General features: G+C 39.5%; 1 protein-coding gene and 1 pseudogene across 1 annotated transcript; both read right to left on the reverse strand.

The window, feature by feature from the left end:
* Positions 1-289: 289 nt before the first annotated feature.
* On the reverse strand, positions 290-12909 carry LOC149272779 (IgGFc-binding protein-like). Its single transcript, XM_089506732.1, has 16 exons — positions 12625-12909; positions 11853-12423; positions 10951-11549; positions 9960-10527; positions 9238-9833; positions 8506-9085; positions 8195-8394; positions 7961-8102; positions 5908-6506; positions 5214-5781; positions 4240-4835; positions 3484-4054; positions 2990-3189; positions 2496-2864; positions 2083-2331; positions 290-343 (listed from the first exon to the last, which is right to left on the reverse strand). The coding sequence occupies exons 1-16, from the start codon at positions 12907-12909 to the stop codon at positions 290-292; spliced, it is 6747 nt and encodes a 2248-aa protein (XP_089362858.1).
* Positions 12910-13379: 470 nt separating this feature from the next.
* On the reverse strand, positions 13380-14648 carry LOC149272780 (peptidylaminoacyl-L/D-isomerase pseudogene; annotated as a pseudogene).
* Positions 14649-25036: the final 10388 nt, after the last annotated feature.

The raw sequence follows: 25036 nt of genomic DNA on the forward strand, positions 1-25036 counted from the left end.
AGTAAATATACAGAAAAATAAACAGATAACTTTCAGTCCTTGGGGTAAAAGTATATAGAATATCAACATTTCGGAGATGATTGTTTGAATGTTTCTGTTAGAATATTTGCAGAATGTAAATGCTGAAGGGTAACTTTAACCGGTCTAGCTGGTTTTAGCCATAATCACATGTGGAGTGAAAGTTGCAGCTGCCATACCCTAGTCTGTATTTTTTTTCAAAATATTCACCCTTTAATAGCCTATTGTGAAGATCCTATGCAGTGACAGCAAATGTGTTACTCCAATGGCTCTAATACCGGCTGTCACAGAATCCTCGACTTGTCGTTACTCTTAATCGAGTCACCTGTGTTCAAGCAGGGATTATCAACCATAAAATACAGGAATCAAAAGGGCCAAATGGGAGTCTGGGGTATGCTCACAGCAGAGTGGAATAGGAAGGAGTCAGACCGTGTCACCTGGAGAATCTGCCCCTTCACCCTGAGACTGGGGGGAGACCCTGATAGTTCCCACGTATGGGAATGTAAACCATTAGCATACATTCCTGCACTTATTTACCCATATTTGTCAAAAGCCTGTCTAAAAGAGGGATATACCAAGGCAGACTGATCATAATCGCAACAACAGACAAAATCTATGGATTCATTTTAATTTTGTAGTCTGACAGATTTGACGGAACCTATTATATAGAGTAGAAGCCTCTGTGAGCTTTCGGGAGTTATTGGTGACCATCGTAATAAAGAGCTCAATCACTTAATCACATTTATATCTATGACCAAGAATATATATTTATATAAAATGAAAAACGACAATAGACCCGTGCACATCATTTATTACATGAAATAGTCAATGGCAGTTATACATTCCATTTTTTTCTGTTTTCAGATTGATTTGACTTAAAAATGTTCCCTTAAATTTAGAGCTGCTTGCTACAATCGTGTGATCGTGTTATGGGATCGCGTAAACATTTTCTTGAATATTCTTCTTTCCCCCCCCCCCCAGATTTTGCCTGGATTTTAATTTTCATTTTTTATGTTACATTTTTCTATACCCGTTCCACACATCCAAAAAAAAAAAAAACACGATTCACCAATATTTAACCATTTAATTCTGGTAGCCAAAAATGAACACTGGGAAGGTCAACACTCGGAAATTATAAAAAAGTGTAAAAACTACTCAATTTTTTTAATGTTCATTGCATTTTTGCAATGTGTATTTTTAAGTGTGTTAACATATGGAAAGGGGTATTAAAATATCTAATTTTATTACAAAATGCCTTTATACTATGAGTAAAAAAAATTCTACAGGTCAAAACCAGACATACGGTTGTATAGAAATGTTTTGCTTGATGTGTATTAAGGAGAATGGGATATAAAGGTGCAATAACGGAATAACTTTCTCATAAATGGTCAGTGACAAAGTATCTTGGGATATATTTTTCTAACAATGACATTAATGTAGAAGTGCTCCATCGTCTTTAGTGGATGAGACGGTGTAAAGAAGTTGAGATTCGTTATGGGCAGTCTTCCATGAAGAGTACGCTGGGTATTTGTATGTTGTGATTTTCAGGAAAAGGTAGTTCAAGTGGCAGATACTTCATCTTTTTGGTAAATTACCTTTTCAGGCATCACTGCAATAGATACAAGACAGAAAACATTGTAGTAATGGGGTAAAAAACAGATTGGAGCTCCTACAGTGAACATGATAATCCTTGTTATTGTTAAGTTTAATTTTGAAGTATTGGATAATTCGTTACATTATCTCCAATGTGCCTAAATGTGTTGTTCAAACTTCACTTGGTTGGCCAAGGAGGCTAATTGGGCCCACTTGAACCTTTAAGAGTGAAATCGAATTGAGAATAAATGACTCTTTGGTGGCCTGTGGTTTGGTTTCTCGGACCAACTCTAGAACTATGCTTGGTCAATAAGGAACATCTCTATGAAGTATCTCTGTGTCTTCACCATGTATGAATTAAAAATCAAATTATCTAACTGGGCAGAACATATTAATACTTTGGTATAGTAGCCATACAATTAGAGCCACTTACCAGCCATAAAAATCCCAAGCTCTCCAAGATGCTATGACCTGCAGAACGTTGGAAGCTTGCTTTCCTCCTGCAGTCAGAAGGTCATCGGTCTCATCTCCGTTGAAGTCTCCACATGCCCCGCATAGAGCCTTGGACAAGCCCTCGGATGCACGCAGTACTAATCCTCCTTTATTGCTCAACTCTATCTTCAAGGAAGATCCGATCTGAATCAACACGGCGTCTTCCCTCGTGCTTGCAGTTAAATAGTCTGATACCTCGGCTGGTAAGCTTATGGAACGCCCATTGAACTAGATGGAAAAAAAAATATATAAAAAAGAAACAAAAAAATTAATATTCAATTAAATAATTTTTAGTTTAATATTAAGAATTGTTGAGTACCCTTGGTCTTTGTGGATTTCATTCCCATAAATCTGCAGCTATATTAGTAAATTATGTAGATTGATCGGCTTACCCAAGCCTCCTTATCTTTGGACACGGTCACAAAGGCATTACGAAGGAAGATGTGAAGCCTAGACACAGATGATACGGTTCCACATTTCTGAATGTCGGCTACGATTCTGAACCATGAATCCGAGTCAGCGTTACACAGAGATGCTACTTCGAATGGTCCATTTCCGACAGGTCCGCCCGAAAGGCCATCGAAAGTCACAAACTTCTGCGGACTTAGCTGGCATTCTCCTTCCGCCTTGTAACAGCCTCGAACTCCATTAACGACGCCACACTGCTCCTTGGCACCACATGATATGGCCTTGCAGATCACACCTCCAGCTTGACACTTACATTGTAGGCTACAATCGACACTAACAAAAGATTCACCATCCTGTTGGAATTAAAAAAAGTTAATAAAAAAATTGCATTTTACGTTTTCAGGTCTATTTTAGTCAAATGAAAACATTACAAATGATGTATGAAAAATATTGAATAAAGAAAAAAGAAAAATCTTACACTCAGGTATCTTCCGTTGAATGTACAACCACACTTTTCCATGGGAACACAGTTGTCGCCATCAAACACAAAGCCTGTGTCACACTCGCAACCCTCAAAGCATCGATCCGTGCATTTCGTTGGTGAGCTGATTCCAGAACAAGTGTTTCCACAAGTATTAGTACAAAGCTCATAATGGCTGTTGGCTGGACACGAGAGAGCTGGGGGGAAAAATAAATTGTGCTTTTTTACTTTATGTAAGGAACTCACGCTTGGCCAAGAAACTCATTGTTGGGAGACTTAGTAGCGATCCCTAGGTTTGTGACGGTAGCTAGTGTTCTAAGGTGTCTAGATCGGTGGGGTTTTTAAGTAGCGTTGTTGATGAATATTAGTGAAAATTGTGTTGGCCATTGTTCCTTGAGGATTATCTGGAAGTGAGTGCACTGAGTGTGCCATATATTGCCATAGTGTGCACTCACTAGATCTGTAAGCGTCATTTCATGTGTGGTACTTACGACAGAATGTAGGTGATCTCCAGGCAGCAAGGGTGACTCCAGCAGTATGGCAGACAGCTGCATAAGCTTGCAAGCTCTTACATACAATGTCATCTTTTCCATCAACAGCACACGCATCGTAAATACAATTGTTAAAGTATTCAACTGGACTGATCTTTGAGTGGCAGGCTTTAAATGGTCCAGCTGGGTTAGTGATCATGCCACATGACGTTGGTTTCTTGTACGGCTCCAGTTTGGCAGGAACGCACACAGGGCATTGATCACCGCAACCATCGCTGCACTTAGCCCCTTTAATGCTGACTTTCCAAGATGCCCCAAACTCATTTACATTCTTAACAACTCGTTTGTCAGGAAGCTGGAACTCATCATTCTTATCCCCGTTAAAGTTGCCGCAAAGGCCACCCACTTTGCCACGATATGTGCTGGGAATGTTGATCATTACATAGTAGACTGTGTCATAAAGAACCTTCATTCCGAAGTCGGTCTGCAAGACAATATTGTTTCCTTCTTGGTTTATGGCGATGTCGCCGTCTTCAAGGAGCAATGGCAATTTGTATATCTCCCCATCAACCTGTGAGAGAAGATTAATAAAACAGGTTTGTTTACTAACTTATACTTCTTTCTTCTAATATCTATATGTCTATAGAGATGGTGTCAAGAATGGTTGATCAGAACTTTTGTCTTGAAATGGCGTCAGTTGTGTTTATTGAGCTGATGTAACTAATCCATATAAAAAAGGATTGGTAATACACTTACCCTCACTTTCCACTTCATCCCTCGTTCAATGGCTATGGTGTAACCGTACACAGAAACAACCACCAGCCTAGTGACGGCCACTCTGCCATCACCATAGCTCTCGTTCTCCACTACCACAGAGAATTTCACGAGCCGAGGGTCATCTTCCACCACCTTTGCAAAAGTGTAGGTGCATGTTCCTTGGAAGTCAAAGTTGAGGCCATCAAAAGAAGTATAGTGAGGATCTCCCGCTGCCACGCATCTACCACAACCCTTTGGATGGCAGCCACGGACACCGTTGACAACTTTGCATTCTTCTTCTGGTCCACATGCTTCAGCTTGGCATTTCACAACGCCGTTCTCCAAACACTGGCATTTCTCGTTGCATTGGTTTTTCGGGAAGAAAACTTCATTTTTCTGATAATACTTTTCTTGGTAGATACAGCCGCACTGTGATAAGGGAACACACTTATGCCCACTCAGGATATATCCATTATCACAGTAACAGCCTTCCTTGCAGGTTGCCTCACAGCCAGCAGGTGAGGAGAGGCCGTGACAGGTAACGGGGCAGCTATCTCCGCACAGCTCATAGTGACTGTTAGCTTGGCAGGTTAGAGCTATCGGGAGAGATAATAATATGTCAGATGATTCAAAATAGTCATAACATAGAACATTCATCAAATGATTTTTAACCTTAATGTTGTGAATTATTGTGTTATTATTATTTATAATTATTTATTATTATCTTTTATTTATGTACATCCCACAGTTTGCGAAACACTTCTTACAATACATATTTTTGAAGAACATAAAAAACAGAGAACTGACAGAATAAGACAACCTGATACAATGGGTAAAGAGGGCCCAGCTCTCAAGCTTACAAACTAGAAGGATATATGGCTTCCCTTCATATCCATCAATGTCAAAATATTGACCCCTGTAGAATATATCCATGTGAAGTTGGGACAAATCTTGTCTGAATAAATATAACTTACAGCAGAAGGAAGCTGATCTCCATTCTTGAAGTTTCACTCCGGCACCTTGGCAGGCCAACACATAGCGGCTGATAGCGCTACAGAATGATGATGGATGGCCTTTGTATTGACATGCGTCAAAAATGCAATCACTGAAGTATGGTGTTGGGTCAACGACCGAAAGACATTGACTTAATGGACCGTTGGGCTTGGTGATGATTCCACAGTACTTCTCACTCTTGTACTCCTGTTTCTGGGCCTCTGTGCATTGTGGGCATTTGCCAGTGCATTCTGGGGTACATCCAGGGGCATCACCCACCTTCCAACTGTTGCCAAACTGCACGACATTGGTTGTAACCTTTCCGTCCTTCATGGTTAAATCGTCCTTTGGATTTTTATTATAATTGCCACACAAACCAGCCACAGCATTGGAATACGTGCTCGGTAGAGTGACTGTTACATAGCTGCTCCAGTCGTAGGTCACAGTCATATCAAAGTCTGTCTTTATGACACCCTGATAACCGCTGATGTAAACCATAACTTTGTTGGCTTGGTAATAGAATGGCAATGCACTGGTGACCCCATCGATCTAAAGGATAGAAGGAAAATTAATGACTATCTAGCCATCAATACATTCTTAACACTTGTCTATACTCATAAAATTATATGTTACATGATTCAATTATCCAGGATTGTTTTTTTCAAATATACCTACCAAAATACGACGTGGATAATCCATACTGAGGGTTAAAGTCAGTCCATAGACTTCCACAGTGACCACCTTAGTATAGGACACAGCTTTGTTCCCTCTGTTATTATTTTCTACTTTAACGGTGAACTGTGTGAGAGATGGGTCTTTAGAGGTAACTTCAACAAACTGGTATATACAGGTTCCCATGAAGTCATATCTTTGCCCATCAAAAGTTGTGTAGTGCGGGTCACCAGAAGCAGAACAGGTAGAGAAGCTAAAGGGGTGGCATCCACGGACACCATCGACCACCATGCACCTCTCGCTTGCTTTGCAGCTGGTTTCCTTACACACCACCATGCCCAAGGTTGGGTCGCATTTGCAGAGGACACGGCAGTTGTCATCAGACCAGAATTCCTGGTTGGGTTGGTAATATGCACCGTTATAGTTGCAACCACAGCTTGAAACTGAGACACACTTATCAGCACTGAGAACAAATCCATTGTTGCACTGACAAGTCTCCACGCAGTCTTCTGTACATCGATCTGGGGCAGTTCGATCAGTGCAACTGGCTGGGCAAGCATTTCCACAGAACTCATAATGACTGTTTGCTGGACATGGTAGAACTGTAAAAAAATTTGAGCGATTAATTTGTCCTTCTATCTATGAATATATGGATAGTGATTAAGAAGAAATGTTCTACTGAGTTTCTGGCTAGATAGGCCCCATTGGTTTAGTTTAATCCAGAGCTCAGGGATACCATCATTCGAAAATATTAATCTTCAGAGAAAATGGTTAGCACATAAAAAGAAAGAAAGAAAGATAGATAGACAGATAGATGATAGATAGATAGATAGATAGATAGATAGATAGACTTACCACAACCAGAAGGTGTCCTCCAGTCATAAATCTTAACTCCTTGCTTCCGGCAAGTGGTGGCATAAGCATCAAGAGCCTGGCAGAGGAATTGTTTGGCCCCACCATTAATACACACATCATAGATACAGCTGTCAAAGAAGGTATCTGGATTGACTTTAGCATGACATTCCCTGAAGGGTCCATCCACAGCTTTGCTAATAAGACCACAGAATTGGTTACTTCCATACAGGTTCTTTTTACTCTCATCACAGGTAGGACAGACTCCACGACAGACGTCAAAGCAGAAGGGATCTCTGTCATTCACTTTCCAGCTCTTGGCCCAGTCTATGATGGATGTGACTGGTTTGTCATCTACTCCAATCCACTCATCTTTGACATTTTGGTTGAAGTTTCCACAGAGACCACCAACAGCACCATAATAGCTACTGGTCAAGGTGATCACAACATGCCAATTATATTCATATGTTACTTGAAGGCCAAAATCTGTACGCACCACCGCGTTGGGACCACTCATGCTTATAGAGATCTTTCCATCTAACAATGTCACTGGTAAGTTGGTTATGACATCATTAACCTGCAAAAAAATAGTAAATTAGTTTATTCAATGTTTTAGGTTTTCTCCAATTTTTTGGGTTAAAAAAAACCCAGTCTTCCCCAAAAAGTAAATATATATCTAGATTTCGTGAACTTACCCTAACTCTTCCAGATTCACCCTTCAGGATTGAAACCTTGTAGCCGTATACGTAGATACTGACAGTTCTAACATAAGACACAACTTGGTTTCCTCTGTTATCATTCTTCTCTTCTACTGTAAACGGCACCAAGCCGGCATCGTTCCCAATATATTTGGACAGAATGTAAGTACAAGTGCCCTGGAAGTCGTAGTTATAACCATCAAAGGTGTGATAATGGGGGTCACCCCAGGCCCAGCAGGTGTCGGTATAATCAGGGACACAAACTGGGTTTCCATTTTGAACTTTGCAGGTCTCCTTAGTTCTACATTTAACGGATTTGCATGGATCTGAAACAAAAGGAATGATCATTCACATATTTAACTTTTATTCCACCACTTACAGTATTATAAGAAAGCTTTAACATACCATTGCCCATCTGAGTTCTACATCAAGAATTGTTGCCCATTATCATATCCATTCCATCAAATTCCCAGTACACCATCCTGTATATTTATATTTTTTCCTACCTATGTTGATGCATTTGACTATCCCATCTTTTATCTGACATCTTTCATCAGCGGCACATCCAGTTTGCTGGCAAACAAGACCACCAGCTGGGGTACACTGGCAGACCTCCTTGCAGTCATCAGATAAGACTTCCTCATTTGGCTGCCAAAAGACAAATTAGTACACTTAAACCTAATAAATATACATAAAATAACACACCCATGGGTTGCAAACACGTTGGCGACGTTACATACCTGGTAGTATTTCCCATTTTCAAAGCAGCCGCACTTGTCCATTGAAACGCAACCCTGTCCGTCGAAGAAAAATCCATCATCGCACTCACAGCCCTCAGAGCAACTGGTGGGACACTTGTCGGGGTCAGTGATTCCAGCACAGCCCGTGGAACAGACATCGGCACAGACCTTATATTGGCTGTTGGCGGGGCATTTAAGAGCTAACATGGATGAAAAAAATGAAAAAAACAATATCAAGATATATATATATATTGTTCATCTTTTATGGATACATGGTGAAGTTTCACATTAAAGTGAAGAATGAGACTCACGGCAGAAAGCTTCTGTTCTCCATGGTTGGATCGTCACACCGGCTGCGTGGCAGGCGGCCACGTAGCTCTGAATGCTTTGACAGAGAATAGCAGCATTCCCTTCACTAGCGCATACGTCAAAGATGCAGCTGTTGAAATAAGGATCGGGATTTATGACAGCATAACAAGCGCTCAATGGACCACCGCTCTTCTTCAGGAAGCCACAATAGTTCTCTGTCTTGAATATTTCTTTTCGTCTGTCATTGCAAGATGGGCATGGATTGCCAGGACCTCCACAACCATCATTACAACTAATACCAGGGATCTTGACTTTCCAGGCAGCTCCAAAAGTGGTGGCATCAGGAGCTAACTTCTTGTCGGGAAGTTGGAACTCATCTTTTCTATCGCCATTGTAATTACCGCACAGACCTCCAAGCTGGCCCTTGTAGTTTCCTGGCACCGTGACTATTACATGATAAACCAGATCATAGCTGACCTTAACACCAAAGTCTGTGTCGATGTTGACTCTCAGGCCATGTTGATAGGCTCTGATCTTTCCATCTTCCAAGATTAAAGGGAGGTTATGGAGGACTTTATTGACCTACACAAAAAAGTACCATAAATATGTTTAATATAACCAATTAAATTCATAACCTCTAAAGGTAAGAATTAATCATCAATATCTTTGAAACCCTCCACAAACAAATTACAATAATCAGTATAACTGGACTTAGTGTATATTTAAAATCTTACCAGGATTCGACCACGGTTGTTATACTGAAGGACGAGGTTATAGCCATAGGTTTCAAGAGCAACCAATTTGGTAACTGACACTTGTCCATTGCCAAACTTTTCATTTTCCACACTGATCTCAAAAGGTTCTAAATTAAGGTTGGATGTGACAGTTTTGGACAGCGTGTAGGTGCAGGTGCCTTGGAAGTCAAAGGCAAGGCCATCAAAAGATAAATAATGAGGATCTCCAGCTGCAGAACATTGGGCAGAACCAATAGGTTGGCACTTCTGAACTCCATCAACCACCTTGCACTCCTCATTGGGACCACAAGAGAAAGCTTTGCACTCTACAGCCCCACTTGGGGTACAGACACACTGTTGACTGCACAGCCCACTGGGGTAAAAGATTTCACCAGACTTATAATATTTGTCCTTGTAGTTGCACCCACACTGTGCAAGGGGGACACAATCACCACCACTGAGGATAAAACCATCATTGCAGACACAACCCTCTGAGCATACAGGGTTACATCCCAATGGGGGGGCAAGTGTGAGGCAGGTTGGAGCGCACCCTGTTGCACATACTTCATAGTGACTGTTTTTACCGCAGACAGGACCTGTTGAAAATAAGAAAAAAAATGTTAGGTATCAATTACCGGTTTGTTCCATTTTATGCTATTTGGGGTATTGTTTTTTTAACTTTTGTTTAGTTGTTATACAGTACTATATAAGCAGTTACTCACTGCAGAACTTGGCAGATCTCCATGGGTATACGGTAGCCCCAGCTTGTTGGCAAGCAGTCGCATAACTGGCTATGATCTTGCAAAGAACATCTTGGCGTCCCTCATAGAAGCAAGCATCATAAACGCAGCTCTTGAAGTGGCCTTGAGGGTCTACTTTGGCATGACACTCACGGAAAGGCCCGCTCTTGTCTACAATGATGCCACATCCTTCCTTGTTATTAATGTGTCGTAATTCCAGCTCTGCCAGTTTGGTGCAGTCTCCCTTATCTTCCTCATAGCACCCGGGGACATTTTGCACCTTCCAGCTATTACCGAAAATCACCGGCTTTGTAGTAACTTGATTGTTCTTCATTGTAAATTCATTGTCTGTTTTGCCATCAAAATTGCCACAAAGACCACACAGTGCTCCGGCATAAGTGCTAGGCACGGTGACCGAGATGTAGCTTTCCCAGTTAAAAGTCACTCTCAACCCAAAGCTTGTTTGAACGATTGCGTGGAAGCCCTGCTTGTAGATGGACAGTTTGCCATTGTCAACCACGTAAGGGAGATTAGTCAAAATGCCGTTCAGCTGTGAAGGGGAAAAATAAAATTGTTAAGTCGAGAGCTGTGACCAAATTTTTTAAGAGAAGATACCATAAAAAGGCTACGTATTATCGATATCACTATTTTCTTGCCACGCTTTACTTTTAAACCATCGATGGGTGTCCAGTCTATGACCTGTCTCTACACGTAAAAGATTTGCCAAGGAAACATTTACTAATTAGAGGAAACAGGTTTGTGGCTCTGTTAATAATACCCATCTAGCATTAGTTACAAATAATTCCAGTTACGGTCATTTCCACTCAAAAGAAAATGTACATGTTATCCTTTTTCCACCTCCTTCATGAAAGTAAGTAGATACAGCAGGGTAGTAGGTAAAGATTATACTTGGTAAAAAGAGGGTTTTGGCAGGAAAGAGGATAAATCTTTTCCAGGTGAACCGAAGGCTTACCAAGATCCTGTCCTTATAACGTCTGTCGATGACGATGTCAAAATCGCAAACTTTCACCTGGACGGCAGAGGTATAAGACACCACTTTGCTGCCTCTGTTCTCATTCTGGACATTGACCTGGAAGTCTATCAGGTCTTCGGACTTCTTGCAGACTCCTGCAAACTGATAGATGCACGTTCCCTGGAAATCATATCTCTTGCCATCGAAGGTCACATAATGGGGGTCTCCAGATGCTGAGCAGGTGCCGTAGGTCAACGGGTAGCAGTTTTGAATGCCATTGACCACAGCACACCTTTCGGAAGACTTACACCGCGTGGCCTTACACTCGACTTTCCTGGTGCTTGGATTACAAACACATTGCTGCTCACATTTGTTGTCTCCCCAGAACTTTTCATTGGCGGCATACAATTTGCCCTCGTAAATACAGCCGCACTTGGCCTCGGGGACACATTTACCTTCATCCAACACAAAGCCGTCTTTACACTCGCACGTTTCCACACAAGTGTTGGAGCAAATCTTTGGTGTAGCTTCATCGTTACAAGTTTTGGGGCAAGACCTGCCACACAGCTTATACTGACTGTTATCGGGACACTGCATCGCTGCGGAAAAAAAGGAGCTCGATTTAGCTTTTTTATAATACATGGTTACTTTTGACAAGAAATATTTGGTAAAATATCTTCCAATTCTTCTCTAACTATTCTGCGTTACGGTTATGTAAATCATTTATGCTCCATAAAGACTACATTCATACATAGGATATGGGTGTCCACCATCTTTAATCAAATGGACCGGAGCAGTATGTGAAAATCATTTATCTGGAATCTGAATAGTTGAATTCTAGTAGAGAATTATTAACCGCTAACTAAGCAAAGTAAAAAAAAAACATTACAATGTGGACTTACGGCACCCAGATGGTTGTCTCCATTCACCAATTTGAACATTGTTTCTCTGGCAAGCTTCTGCATAGGTCTTTATACTCTGGCATAAGATCTGTTTGGAGCCCCCATTCATGCACAAGTCGTAAACGCAATCATCCAGGTAGGTTTTGGGGTTTACGACTGCATGGCATTGGCGGAAGGGACCATCTGCCTTGGAAATGAGTCCGCAATTGCCTTCAGCCTCGTATTTTTTTTGTGTTTCCAAAGGACAGGTTTTGCATTCTCCATTGCAATTATGCCAACAGAACCTGTCTCCGTCCTCAACTTTCCAGCTCTTGCCAAAGTCAACCAAATTGGGAGCTTGGGTGCCTGCGGATGTTACCAGGTCATCTCCTGCGTTTCCGTTGAAGTTACCACACATTCCGCACACACTTCCAAAATAGCTGCTGGAGAGATATACTTTTAGGATGGAATTCCAATCATAGTAGACTTTCAATGTGAAATCAGTTTCAATGATGACAAAGGCTCCAGAATGATATAATCGGACCTGGCCATTGTTCAGATTTATGGGAAGGCGCTGGCGTTGGTTATTTACCTAGAAGGAAAGGACAGCCACAGGTAAAATAATTGTGACAGACATATGTTCCAACAAAAAATATAAAGAGAAATTCTGGAGCTGGGTAGTCAATGGTAGTTTTACGGAACTCAGGTTGGTTGATATAGTTTCCAGTTATGTCTCTGCGAATCATTAGAACGTCTTAATTAATAAGGAAACGGAATTGATACATTAACTTACCCTCACAAATCCATATTCGTATCTCACTAAGGATATAGTAAAATCATACACCTCTACTGTGACATAGCTGATGTAGGAGACCCTAGTTGATCCTCGGTTCTCATTTTTGGCCTCGATGTTGAAAGCCGTGAGACCACTATCGCTGCCACAGTTCTTGGCGATGGTATAGGTGCATGTGCCTTGGAAGTCATAGAAACGGCCATCGAAGGTTCGGTAATGAGGGTCACCGACTGCATGGCAGTAAGATTCAAACTCTGGTACGCACTTGGGTTTACCATTTTCCATCGTGCATTTTTCTTTTGCTCTGCATTTTACTGTGCTGCAGGAAGATACTGGGACAGCTGAAGAGGAGAGACAATGTTACATACATTTAAAGACAGAATTTCACGTCACTCATCACATAAACATTAATACTAGGGATGGCCCGGGACAGTCCCGCAATGGGACTTTAAGTTCCGGGTCCCATGCAGCCTCAATGCATTGTCCCGGAATTAGAATTCTGTAACTGGGTGTGTATGTGACTGTGATTGTCTGTTTGTGTGACTGTGTGTGTAAAGTCTGGCAATAGAGGGGTTCATTCTCTGAAACTGCTCATATCGGCTAATAGAAAGGTTAATTATCTGAAACTGCTCATGCCTGGTAATGAGTGTATGTACTGTATATTATCATAGAAATATGTTATTAAATGTAATGCCCACGCCAGCCAACTTATTAGTAGTGGTGTCATGGTACTTTCCTACACTTTGTGTTTTTACCTAATATTGTTTTACCTTATCCTCTCTAACATTAGTAAGACTTTGTTTTAAAGCGTTTCTTTGTAAAATAGTGTTTTTTTCACACTTACCATTGATGCAAGTAGCTGCGGTTCCATAACTATTTAGTTTAGTGAGACCATATGATAGCAGTAAAAACGGCGAGGGGTTCTCCACAAGCTGGAAACTGAATCCCTTGGTCATTCTTGTGGTTGACCATGAGTAATCAGTACCAGGAATATCAGTCCATGATAAGTCTCCGGCTGGATTTTTGTTGATGGTCACTTTAGAAATGTCTGCACTTCTCACAAGCAGTGTGCCGTAATTTTCAAACTCTTGCTGGCCATAAATGTAGTAGGAGGAACAATAGCTGTTCATGGGTGGGATATTCATCAGAAGAGGGTCAAACTGGGTAAAAAAACGGTCTTGCCAGCCTGTCAGATAGTAAGTTACTTGGATTCCAGCACTGGCTTGGATGAAAATTGGTGTTCTTACTGGGATATCTAGCTTTAGCACTTGTCCTGCATTTAGGTTCTGAGAATTTGTTTTTGCATTTACTTGATAATCAATCTTTGTGGCCTGAGAAGCCACCACAAAGACAATGTCGGGCCTTGTCTGAAGAGAAACTGGGGGCACAAAAAAAGTGGTACCCCAGCTAGAAACTGGCAAGAGCTGTTCATATACATGGTTGCACTTGGTGTTCTGCCATGTACACGTGTGGCCACTCAGAACAGCCACGGGTTTCTGAGATACTATTCTGCTCCCTGAAAGATCGTCTTGGCTAAGAAGTTGAAGAACGTTATAAGCTTCTAGCAGTACGGTCAGCTTGCTTCCTGCTCGGTAGACACTGCCTTGATATCTTACAGTTCCTGTGAGGAAGATATCAACGTTGGTAGGTTCATCTGTACTAATGACGGAGAACTCCTTGAATCCATCATCAGGACCACCCAAAGGAGTCACAGCATAATACTCTGTGCCCAAGTCTTGGACAGGGAACACAAGACTGACATCAGCACTTTGTAACTTGTAATTTAGGGACAGCACTGAGATGTCCTTGTCTGCTTGGATGACAACGACATTGCAGGTCTTACTCTCTCCTGGTAGCTCTGCACTTGGAGGGATCTGGACCGAAATGGTGGATCGTTCATCTACGTTCAAGACTTTTTTAAAGCTAGACTTGTTCAACCATACTGTGACAGTGGTGGATGGTGAGTACCCAGTGATGAAAACTTGGAAGTTCGCTTGGCTGTAGGTCAGCTTGTAGTTCTGCATAAAGGCTGTAACAAAATTCTTGCCCAGTGGACCTGCCCTACAGACCCCTGAAATAAAAGAAACCAAAATAAAAAAACAGCAATTTTTTAAAATCTGTTGATATTATTCCGAACGGAAGATTCTGCGGACTATATTCATTAATTTGTAAAGGAAATATTTTAAATAAAAAAAAATGAAAGACTTGACTTTTCAGAAGACAGGCTAGACCAAGTATTTAAGAAGCTCAGATGAACCTGAAGATGAACCTGAATGATATGCCAGTTCAATTAGTTCTTCAAGCCTGACCACCTACCCATGTTTTTCTTTTCTCAATAAACCACCCTTTTTACACTTAAATAAACTCAAATGTACATTCAAAATGTTCGTTACAGAACTTTATCAAGGGAGGCAGCTTAAACTCCCCCTGTTCCAGGATTGCATTTCAAAATCATTGTATTTGCCTCTTTCCTTCCATTAATCCAGATCTTATTGTTTGTTTAATGTCTTATGCAGTGAAATTTTATCGAGTTGTATTTAAAAGGGATTTTTTTTTTATTACGAAAGCCATGCTACATGTGTTTCTCCTACAAAAGCAGCCAAGGTAACTCATCATAATGTGTGAGATTGACCTCGTCATACTTTTTGTACAAAAAATCCCACATACATTGTTTGCCTATTTTCACATTTTTATGTTTGTTCAAACTGTACAAAGACGCATGCCCCGTACCGCAATGTCCTTACGGGTTATCAGCCCCTCTCGATAGAATAAGATTAGAAACATATGCGGGCATGATAACATTGACATGGCTGAACTCTGCCCCCGAAGGTGTGTTTGTGTGATCAAGGTGGCGTTTAAAGATGGACAAGAACTTGTTGTTGAACTTCTGCATATTTTCAGAGACAACAATAAAGCCTTCTGAAAAAAACTAATCTGTGTTGATTCTGTTTTATAGAAGAAAACACTCAACAAATAAATGGAGATTATAAAACTTTGATTGTTGAGCTGTGGACATGTCATTCCATGTTCTTTTATTACAGGTACGAAGGTACTAGGAGAAGGGTTGGGGTAAGGTTGGTGGGCTGGGCATTATTTGGGTTGGAGATGCCTCGAGTACAACTTCTCTCCCACTCGTTGGGGATAACGGCTCTAGTATCAGCTTTTCCCAAAGGAAGAGCAAAAGACTTATGGAACATCTTGTAGTTAAGAGTATTAAAAAGGCTAAAAAAAGAAGATACTGAGGTTTTGTTCTGGGTGACATGATGTTGGAGTTGAGGGCATACGTGTGAGATATGACTGTCGCCATGAAGAAGTAGGATACAGTTTCCTGACAACAATATATGAGTATCATGGAGTCAACATTATATCTCTCCTGTTTCTTTTTCTCTATCACTTTCTCTCTCTTTATCTCTCTATCTTTTACTCCATCTCTCCCTCTCTCTCACTCTCCCTTCTTTCTCTCTCTCTCTCTTTCACACTGTATTTTTTCTCCCTCCATCTCCCTACCTTTATCTCTTTCTTTCTTTCTTTCTTTCTTTCTATCTATCTATCTATCTATCTATCTATCTATCTATCTATCTATCTATCTATCTTTCTATCTTTCTATCTTTCTTCCTTCCTTTCTATCTATCTATCTATCTATCTATCTATCTATCTCCTTGCCCTTCTCTCTTTCTCTCTCTCTCTCTCTCTCTCTCTCTCTCTCTCTCTCTCTCTCCCTCCCTCCCTCTCTCTCTCTCTCTCTCTCTCTCTCTATCTCTCCCCCTCCCTCTATCTCTTTCTCTCTCTCTCTCTCTCTCTCTCTCTCTCCCTCCGTCTATCTCTTTCTCTCTCTCTCTCTCTCTCTCTCTCTCTCTCTCACTCACTCCCATAGTTTCAATGTGGATATTTTTTATATTCTAGCAAAGTGAGGAAATGTTATATACTTTCCAATTCAACAGTTATGTTCATGATGGAGGAAAAGAGGGCCTGCGATGAGATTTTACTTTACATTATTTATTTTATTTTACACAATTGTACAATATTTTATTTTGCATTGGAATTTTGTAAACCATTTTCATATATTACTCACCACACAGTAAGACGAGGAAGGCCCACAGTTGCAGGAACGTTACCCTTCCCATGGCTAGAAAAAATGGGAGGAAAATTACACAGGTGGTTACAATGAAGAATCGTCGGTTCTTAAATCATTTGTTTTCCTGGACAATGACCATTTTTGCATGGTTTAACCCAAAAGGATAAAAACGATGAGTCCGTTAACAACTACACGAGATTCGAACCCCAAAGTTAACATTAAAACTGGTGCATTAAGTCTACTATATGGATTCTTTAACGATCCCTGGTACAAAATGTTACGTTTAACATAGTGCTCCATAGGCGTTGAGACGTTTATGGTAAATAAATCAGGATAATAAAACTGTAAAATCTGTAAATTATTGGTGTAATGGTAACAGAAAGGTCTACAAAAGATGAATCACTGACACTAGTAAAAGACAAATATATGTAAAGCCATTTGGATTTTTAATGGAGATGATGAGGTCATTAATAAACATAGGTCACGACTCAACTATTTTCTCCGGTTTGTTAATGTGCTGTTTCTCCGATATTGATTTTGGCCAAGACCAATGAAAAAAATAACTATTATTATCACTTTTACCGGCAGATTATATTTTACTTATAGTGCTCCAGAAGATTCTGTAGCACTATGTGGGGCGAAATCAAAACTGACAATAACAATAAAAGTAACATTAGAGAAAATTATCAAAAACATTAACGTCAGACAGTTTGACTCCGCTATTGTGATGAGTATCCCAATAATTTCCAAATTTGCCTTTAGGATAATATATTTAATGAGGTACACGAAAATACTAATAAAGGCATAACAAAAAGCAACAAGCATAATGCAGCATAGAATGGCTTTGACTTTGACAGTAATTCATTAGCCCTAAAAACCATAACACTATTAAAATAATAAAAAACTATATGACTGTAGAATGTACATAGCAGAGCCCATTCAATTAAATTTAATAGTGGCAGCAATAACACTGTTAAAATGGTTAACACATTTAATAAAATAAAAATAATAATAATGATAAAAATAATATAACAAACTATAACAAAAATAAATAAATAAATAAATAAATAATAAAAATAATAATAACGATAAAAATAATATAACAAAATATACCAAAAATAAATAAATAATAAAAATAATAAAATTATTGTTAATAATAATAATAATGATGATAATACACATTTTTATGGTAAGGTGCTGCCTATATTGTTTTAATATCATCATTATTTATAGGGCTGACTGTAAGGATAGAGCTCACAGCCCTGTATAGGTACATTTTGTGCTATACATTTTTTTTTGGTGGCAGCAAACTGTTAAATTGTGATTTTAATCTTGTGTCTACAGCGTTTTCTTTTGTCTGACAGACGCTGACTACATGTTTACAGCTAACCTTATTTAGATTAGAGATAGTTTTCCATTGTGTGGATAACAGGCTCAAAAAAGTTTTTTTTTTTTAAATTATAATTTTCAAATAAAAAAAACCACCCTGATATAAACCCACCCAAAAATTGGATTTTAGATAGGGGTCTTTCTAAGCTTTAAAAGGCTCTTACAAATTCTACAGTTTTTTACTACTAAAAATTTATTTACATTTTAGAAATTTGCATTTAAAAGTATTTAAAATTTCTACATTTGACAAAAGTTAAAATTGCCTACCAAGGTAGCTTTAAATGGCTCTGGAAAAAGAACAGTTTAGATTTGAATTTGAGTAAGAAAGTGTTATTGTGATGTCATAATCATACAAATGACACGTACCTGCAGGCTTGCCAGGATATGAGTAGCCTGTACCAGTCCTGGGCTTATATATTTTCTGCTCTGGGTACGGCAGCCAATAGGCTACGGAATGTCTAGTCGAAGAACAGGTATGGCAAGGTGGATAAGGAGGACGCTGAGATCGGTACACAGCGAGGGGTGGGGTGACCTTGGCATTATTGATCGATGAGAAAAGAAATTGAAATAATTAAAATGATAAACCAATCAAACAGAAAATTGGAAAATTTGGGTTCCAAAAAAAGGGTATAAAAAACAGAATATGTGTGCAAATTCTGGAAGCATATAAATATGTTTTTCGGAAATTCACCTGTACTGATAATTTAAAATGCTAGTAAAACTCGTTTGCGAGCATTGACACTTGACTATACATTTTTTTATAAGAGCGGTCAAGATTCAAAGGCTGTTTTGAATGTTTACGGCAAATTTTCGTAGACCTATGCAGTTTATCAGGTTCGATTTTCACATTTTTAAAAAGCATTCCAGGTCTGGGTTAATGTTGTTTTCAAGTATTTGGAAAAATCTGGTAACAGAAATCTACAGGTTTTTTTTTTTGGGTTTTTTTCAGCTATTGCTGAAAATAACTACAATGCCTACTATCCATAGCTAATGTAGACATGGATATATAAAAAAAAGCCATAAAGAAAAATATAATCAACAAATTATATATATATATATATATATATATATATATATTTAATATATTTATTTTATATAATTAATTTCTATTAAATAATATATATATATAATTTAATAGATATTAATTATTTTAAATAAATACAGGGGGAGAATAAAGTGTGCAAATAATTAGAAAATAAATTGTTAGAATAATTACTTCATTAATTTAATTAATGTAATAATATTTAAATTGGCATTGGAAAGGATTCAAGTTAAAGATGCAGTCCCACTTCTTCATTTTTTTTTACATTTTTGATAGAAATTTGCTCAACTAATAGAGTTTCTACTTTCTCATGAAATCCATCATTCACAAGAACCTAATGAAAACAGGCCGCCCATCTAGTTTATTTACTAATGATATTCATTGCTTTCAGAAACCTACAATTACAATAGAAGGGTGTGCAGAATCCTTATAGTATTTAATAAATCACATCACAGATTATCAAGCGGTTTAAACACAATTAGCACATTTTGTACTTCCCTTGCACCTCTGGTGTGGCCAGGATAAGTACATCCCTTTCAAAGGGTATTTTATCCCCAAAATAAACAAGCCCGCAGCAAATCACTTTCCAAAACTTTCCCTTAAAAGCTCCACAGATTTTAGGATTTTGTTACGGTTTATTTATGTGATCTGAAAAACCTCAAACAAAAGAGTTTAATCACTAAAGGGAGGGTTATGGTTCCAACTAGCTGAATCCGCTAATCATTATGAGGGGTCAACACTGGCAAGTTGCTGCCCACAAGAAGGACTAAATCGACCCCGTATAATGCATCGTTTAATGGTTAAGGAGACTTGGAAGGAATCTCACTATAAGTTATACAGGGTCAGCCAAGCTCTTCCAAGCAGAAGAAGCTTGCAGGGGTTGGACCTTCAGAACGTAAAGTTGAAACCAAAACTCTCATCCAAACTCTCTCTTTAGTGCCCCCCTCCCAAAATGTTTAGCAACAAGTGGGCACTTCAGACAGTATGGAGGGTACACATAAATGAGTAATTAAGCTTTAGAGAAAAAGACCAAACGTTAGACCGGATAGGCTTATGTTGGCTGGAATCAAACTTGAAGTGGATCGGTTTCAGAGGCCTTAAGAGGCAACCTAGCCAAAGGCGGTAACAGAGCCAGGCGCGAGGACAACCTCCTACACAGGTTGGAAGTTCTCCCAGCATCCCTCTAGCCAAGCACAGGACCTACGTCTGTCAAGAGTTGGCTTGTCTTGCTTGACCACCTTTTACTCTGACACAAAGTGACAACATGGAGCTCATTGAATACTTCGAACATAATTGTTGATAAACACAAGGACAGGTTCTTTCATGGACCTGCGAGATTGGTATCTACCAGTCCTACCTTCATTCTGTTACTCAGAATATGCATTGACTCATCAGTTTGATGTCTCGCTACAGTGTTAGTGAAAAAAAACTAACCCCACATCACCCCTACCTTCACTTATTAGGGTAATACCGTTGTTGTGTCATATTGTTTTTATGTGCAGAATGCAGAAATTCGAGTTTAAGGCACTTGGTTGTGTTGCTGTAGGCTAGTCGGCCAATTGCCTTTGAAGCAGGCCATTCTCTGCCCTGCTACTTGCCCCACAAGACAGATGTGTTCCTCATCAGCAAATATATCTCCTCTAAGACTCTGATATTCCTTTGTGGTCCTGCAGTTCTATCATCCTGAATGATGACAAAACTATGTCAACGATGATGTCAAACTTACCAACTAGTTTAATACTACTAAAAGCACTGAATATGCAACATAGCATAATATAAACAGCACTAAAGAATACTTGCTTTGAATAACCAGTTGGCTGAAGGAAATAAAATCGAAATGGGAGAAAGTCAATACTCGGCAAGTTAACAAAAACTTGGACTGTAAAATAGTGAAATCAAGAAATCTGGAAACCAAATTGCGCAAGGGTTGACTTTGGCTCTGGCTACTTTAAAAAAAAAAAGATCTATGAAAGGGTCAAAATCCGATGATCACGAGGATGTCCTATAATTAAACATGACAGATGTGCTAGAAAATAAATTAGTGAGTGTTGAATTGGACACTAGACCCATTCACGTGTTAATTCACGTACAAGGGCACTCTGCTGTAGAAGACATGACAGGATTGGTGTCAGGATTGGTGTCAGGATCGGAGTCAGGATCGGACTAAGGATTGGAGTCAGCATCGGTGTCTGCATCGGAGTCAGGATTGGAGTCAGGATCGGTGTCTGGATCGGGGTCTGGATCGGGGTCAGGATCGGAGTCAGGATCAGAGTCAGGATTGGTGTCAGGATCGGTGTCTGGATCGGAGTCAGGATCGGTGTCAGGATCGGAGTCAGGATCGTGTCAGGATCGGAGCCAGGATCGGAGTCAGGATCGTGGTCAGGATCGGAGTCAGGATCGGAGTCAGGATCGTGGTCAGGATCGGAGTCAGGATCGGAGTCAGGATCAGTGTAACTTATATTAGATACTAAATGGCTTTAAGTCTCTTGTTTCAAATAAAAATATGTTAAGGTTCTGAATAAGAACACAGATACACTGTGGCAAAATCAGGCACAACTAGAATCTGATTTAGTTACTTTCCCCAAAGATATATTAATCCTGAATAACAGGTGTCAGAAACATTAATTACCACCCGAGGTTTCCATAGAAAGTTTATCAAAAGAACTTCCTTAGAACGTTGATTTCCTGGTATACCCTACAAATAATAAATGTTATAATGTCTACAACATCTTCTTGGGCGTCTTATCTTACATCAACTATCGATACTCCATCTATCATCTGTCATTAACCCAACATTTACAAAGTCAGACAAATAGGGATATACCGGATTGGATTAAGTATAATTGGAAGGAGAAATCTACAAGGTAGGTCCTAATGACGTTCAAACCTTCAGCTCTTTGCCACGTCTACACTTTTCAAAAATATGGTTGTGCGAAATGTGCTTCCAAGCCAAGAAAGACCAATACTAACCTTATAAATCCATTAGGTGTAAAGAAATGTGGAATTTATGTTGAAGAATCATAGCACCTTCAGTGAAATGCCATGTAGGTTGGATTAGTAAGGAGGAATTTAGTTAATACTTGACCATACCTTGGCATGGGTGGTGGTGGATCATCTGTTTTTTAATTGCTTCCTTTTGGATGATTTAGACAATAATGTTCTTTTAGTATGGAAAGAGCAGCTTTCTATATATTTAATCAATGCTGTGCAGCTGGAAATATACTGGATATGTTTTATTATTATTATAATTATTATGATCCATTCATTTTCAGACAACGAATTCTGTTTCCTGACTATTTGTTTCCGACAAAACTTGTGGGTGGAGTTTCACATTCGGAAATGCTCTTTCACAATCTCTTGTACTCTAATTTACACTCGTTCATTATCTCTCATCCTCTATTGGAATGTCTACCATTAGATTGTAAGATCACAAGCAGGGCCATCATAAGTTCACCATTTTTGCCAGGAACTTTGTATGAAAGTATCATAAGCATACCTGGGAACTTTTGGCCTCCGGAGCCTTCCCTTGCGGGACGCGGCTGCTGACATTTATGGGGGGTCCCGCTGACGTCAGTGGGTGGTCCCGCTGACGTTGGTGGGCGGTCCTGCTGACATCTGCTAGAAACACCCCTAATTCAAGAGAAAATGGGTGGGGAGTGGGGTGTGTCAAGACCCGCTCCCACGACCCGGAGAATTTGGATCTTGACCCGGAAAACCGGAGAAGCGGTGCTTCACCCGACAATCTCCGGGTCAAACCTGGAAAGTTCCCAGGTATGATCATAAGGCTACATAGCAAGCTCATAGGCAATGCCTTCAACTTTTATTGTGTCTGTAAATATATATTTGTTATGTATGTGTGTGTTGTATGTTGACACGTAATAAATAAAGGATAATAATAATAATCTCATTTGCACTCTCTCACACTCTCATTCACTCCCTCATCTTGTATTGGCCTATGGTCATTTATAAATACTAAAAGGTTTTTATTGTAGGAGAAATGTAGATGGAATGAACATAATCATTTACCAACCAATCATTTTGGGTAAGTCTTGAAGGCACTTTAAACGATAAGGCACATGGTGGAGACACATTAATGTTATGACATTAATCTTATACAATTTATATGCTCGAAGCTGGTATATTTCCAATAGGTTTTTATCTGCTGTCAGAATCCCTTGCATGCCTTCTTCTTCAAAGCTCTAGCGTTTTCCCCCAGGGCAAAGATCAGTGGATACAGAGATAAATCTATAGGCTCAATGCTGGATAAACACGTTCCTCCTGATGAACAACATAATCTACTATCCACATATAATCTCACTATTTATTTTTAAAAAACAACAAAAAAATGAGGTTTCTAGGAATATGCAGTTTTGGTCTTTTGGACTATTTTATTAATAATAGCCATATTGGATCAGAGAATGATGAATGGTTCGGGTAATAGTCTACAATGGAAAGCACGAGAAGGTCTAGATTTTAATGGGAGGTCGGTTAGATTTTTTTAAAGTGTTCTAGTAGTTGACTGGAAGATTATAATTTATATTCAATTATTTATTTCCTGGTAGCATATCATTAATTGCTAGGGCTGATCTGGCCATCTGGCACACTGAGCAAATGCCCGGTAGGCGTCTAGCCGACCGAGCCACCCATCCACCCACCCACCCAATCTGCCGCTACAGTAACCTTCTGGGTGAAAGATCTTTTCTGTTGTTCCTTATATACTCTCATAAACATGGTTCTGCGGAATCTCAAGATCTATTAGCCTTCAATTATCTTAGTTACTACTTATTCGATATCACAACATGGTCTTCCATAAAATACCTAAGATTGAACTTCATGGTTGAATTACATGATGGTGACTTCCACATTGGTTCCATACAAGTTCTCACTCATGGTACACTATATACCTGTTTAAGTGAGTTAGTTTAGGATTTGGAATTGGCTCCTTGAACATAAAATAGTCCATATTTTCATGTAGAAATTATGGCCATTTGTAAAAAAAAACAAATATTGCCAATTTTGATCTGTAAAAATAGATACTTCTATTTCCAAATAATGTTTCCCTAACATCTAACATGTTTTCTAGAGCGTAATTTAACCTTCCCTACTGAAGCTGCTCTAACATTCCAACGCACAATGGCACAAAATCTATGAATGATTGATTGAATAAAAAAATGGTTTATTTTTATTGGAATCTTGGTAGATGACTTTTCTAGGGGATGATTATAAAATAAAAAAATGCAGAATTTAAGTCTTGAACGACAGCATTTTTGTGCTATATAGAAGGTGCTCATGTCACGCAGGTGTATTACGGTGTATTTTTTTCTTAATCCATCTCATACAACTATGTGTAAAGCACGCCTATGGATATATGGAGATACACAAAACAAATACCTCCCTCTCAACTAAATTCCACTCTCACAGAATAAATGGTTGGGTGTAACTAAATAATATGAGGTATATGTTTGTACGTTGTTTACATAGTAGATAAGTTATAAGTATGTATGCTCCCAGCTCCTACCTGTCTTACAATGGCTCTTGGTTTCTAGGAGCCCTGGGCAAAATGATTTGACGACACATCTGAAACATATCAGATTTTATTATTAACGTGTTACTGTAAGCCTCTCATTGCCACCCTATGATATAGACTCCAGTCTTCATCTAGTTGCATAATGGCACAATGTGGCTCCAGTAGTTGTTTTGGCCAATAGTCAAAAGGCTTGGCCATGCTCATCAAGGGTTCCAGACAGGCTTGGACTGGCCATCTGGCACACCGGAGAAATGCATGGTGGGCCCTTGATCAACATCACCACATACATGAGCAGGAAAAAAGTAGCATGCACACACATGCCTATCAAGCTGTTGGTTGCACTGATGTCACCAGGTAGACGCTACCTTACATTGCCAGG

This window comes from Sceloporus occidentalis, unplaced genomic scaffold (genome assembly GCF_023333645.1).
Source record: "Sceloporus occidentalis isolate IW3139 unplaced genomic scaffold, rSceOcc1.0.p SCAF_419, whole genome shotgun sequence".
NCBI lineage: Eukaryota > Metazoa > Chordata > Lepidosauria > Squamata > Phrynosomatidae > Sceloporus > Sceloporus occidentalis.

Coding starts and splice junctions, on each gene's coding strand:
- LOC149272779 (XM_089506732.1), bottom strand. CDS start 12,909: ATGGAAAATGGTAAACCCAAGTGCGTACCAGAGTTTGAATCTTACTGC. Junction 12,424..12,624: donor ACGAATATGGATTTGTGAGG/GTAAGTTAATGT, acceptor CTTTCCTTCTAG/GTAAATAACCAACGCCAGCG. Junction 4,836..5,213: donor GAGATCAGCTTCCTTCTGCT/GTAAGTTATATT, acceptor CTCTCCCGATAG/CTCTAACCTGCCAAGCTAAC.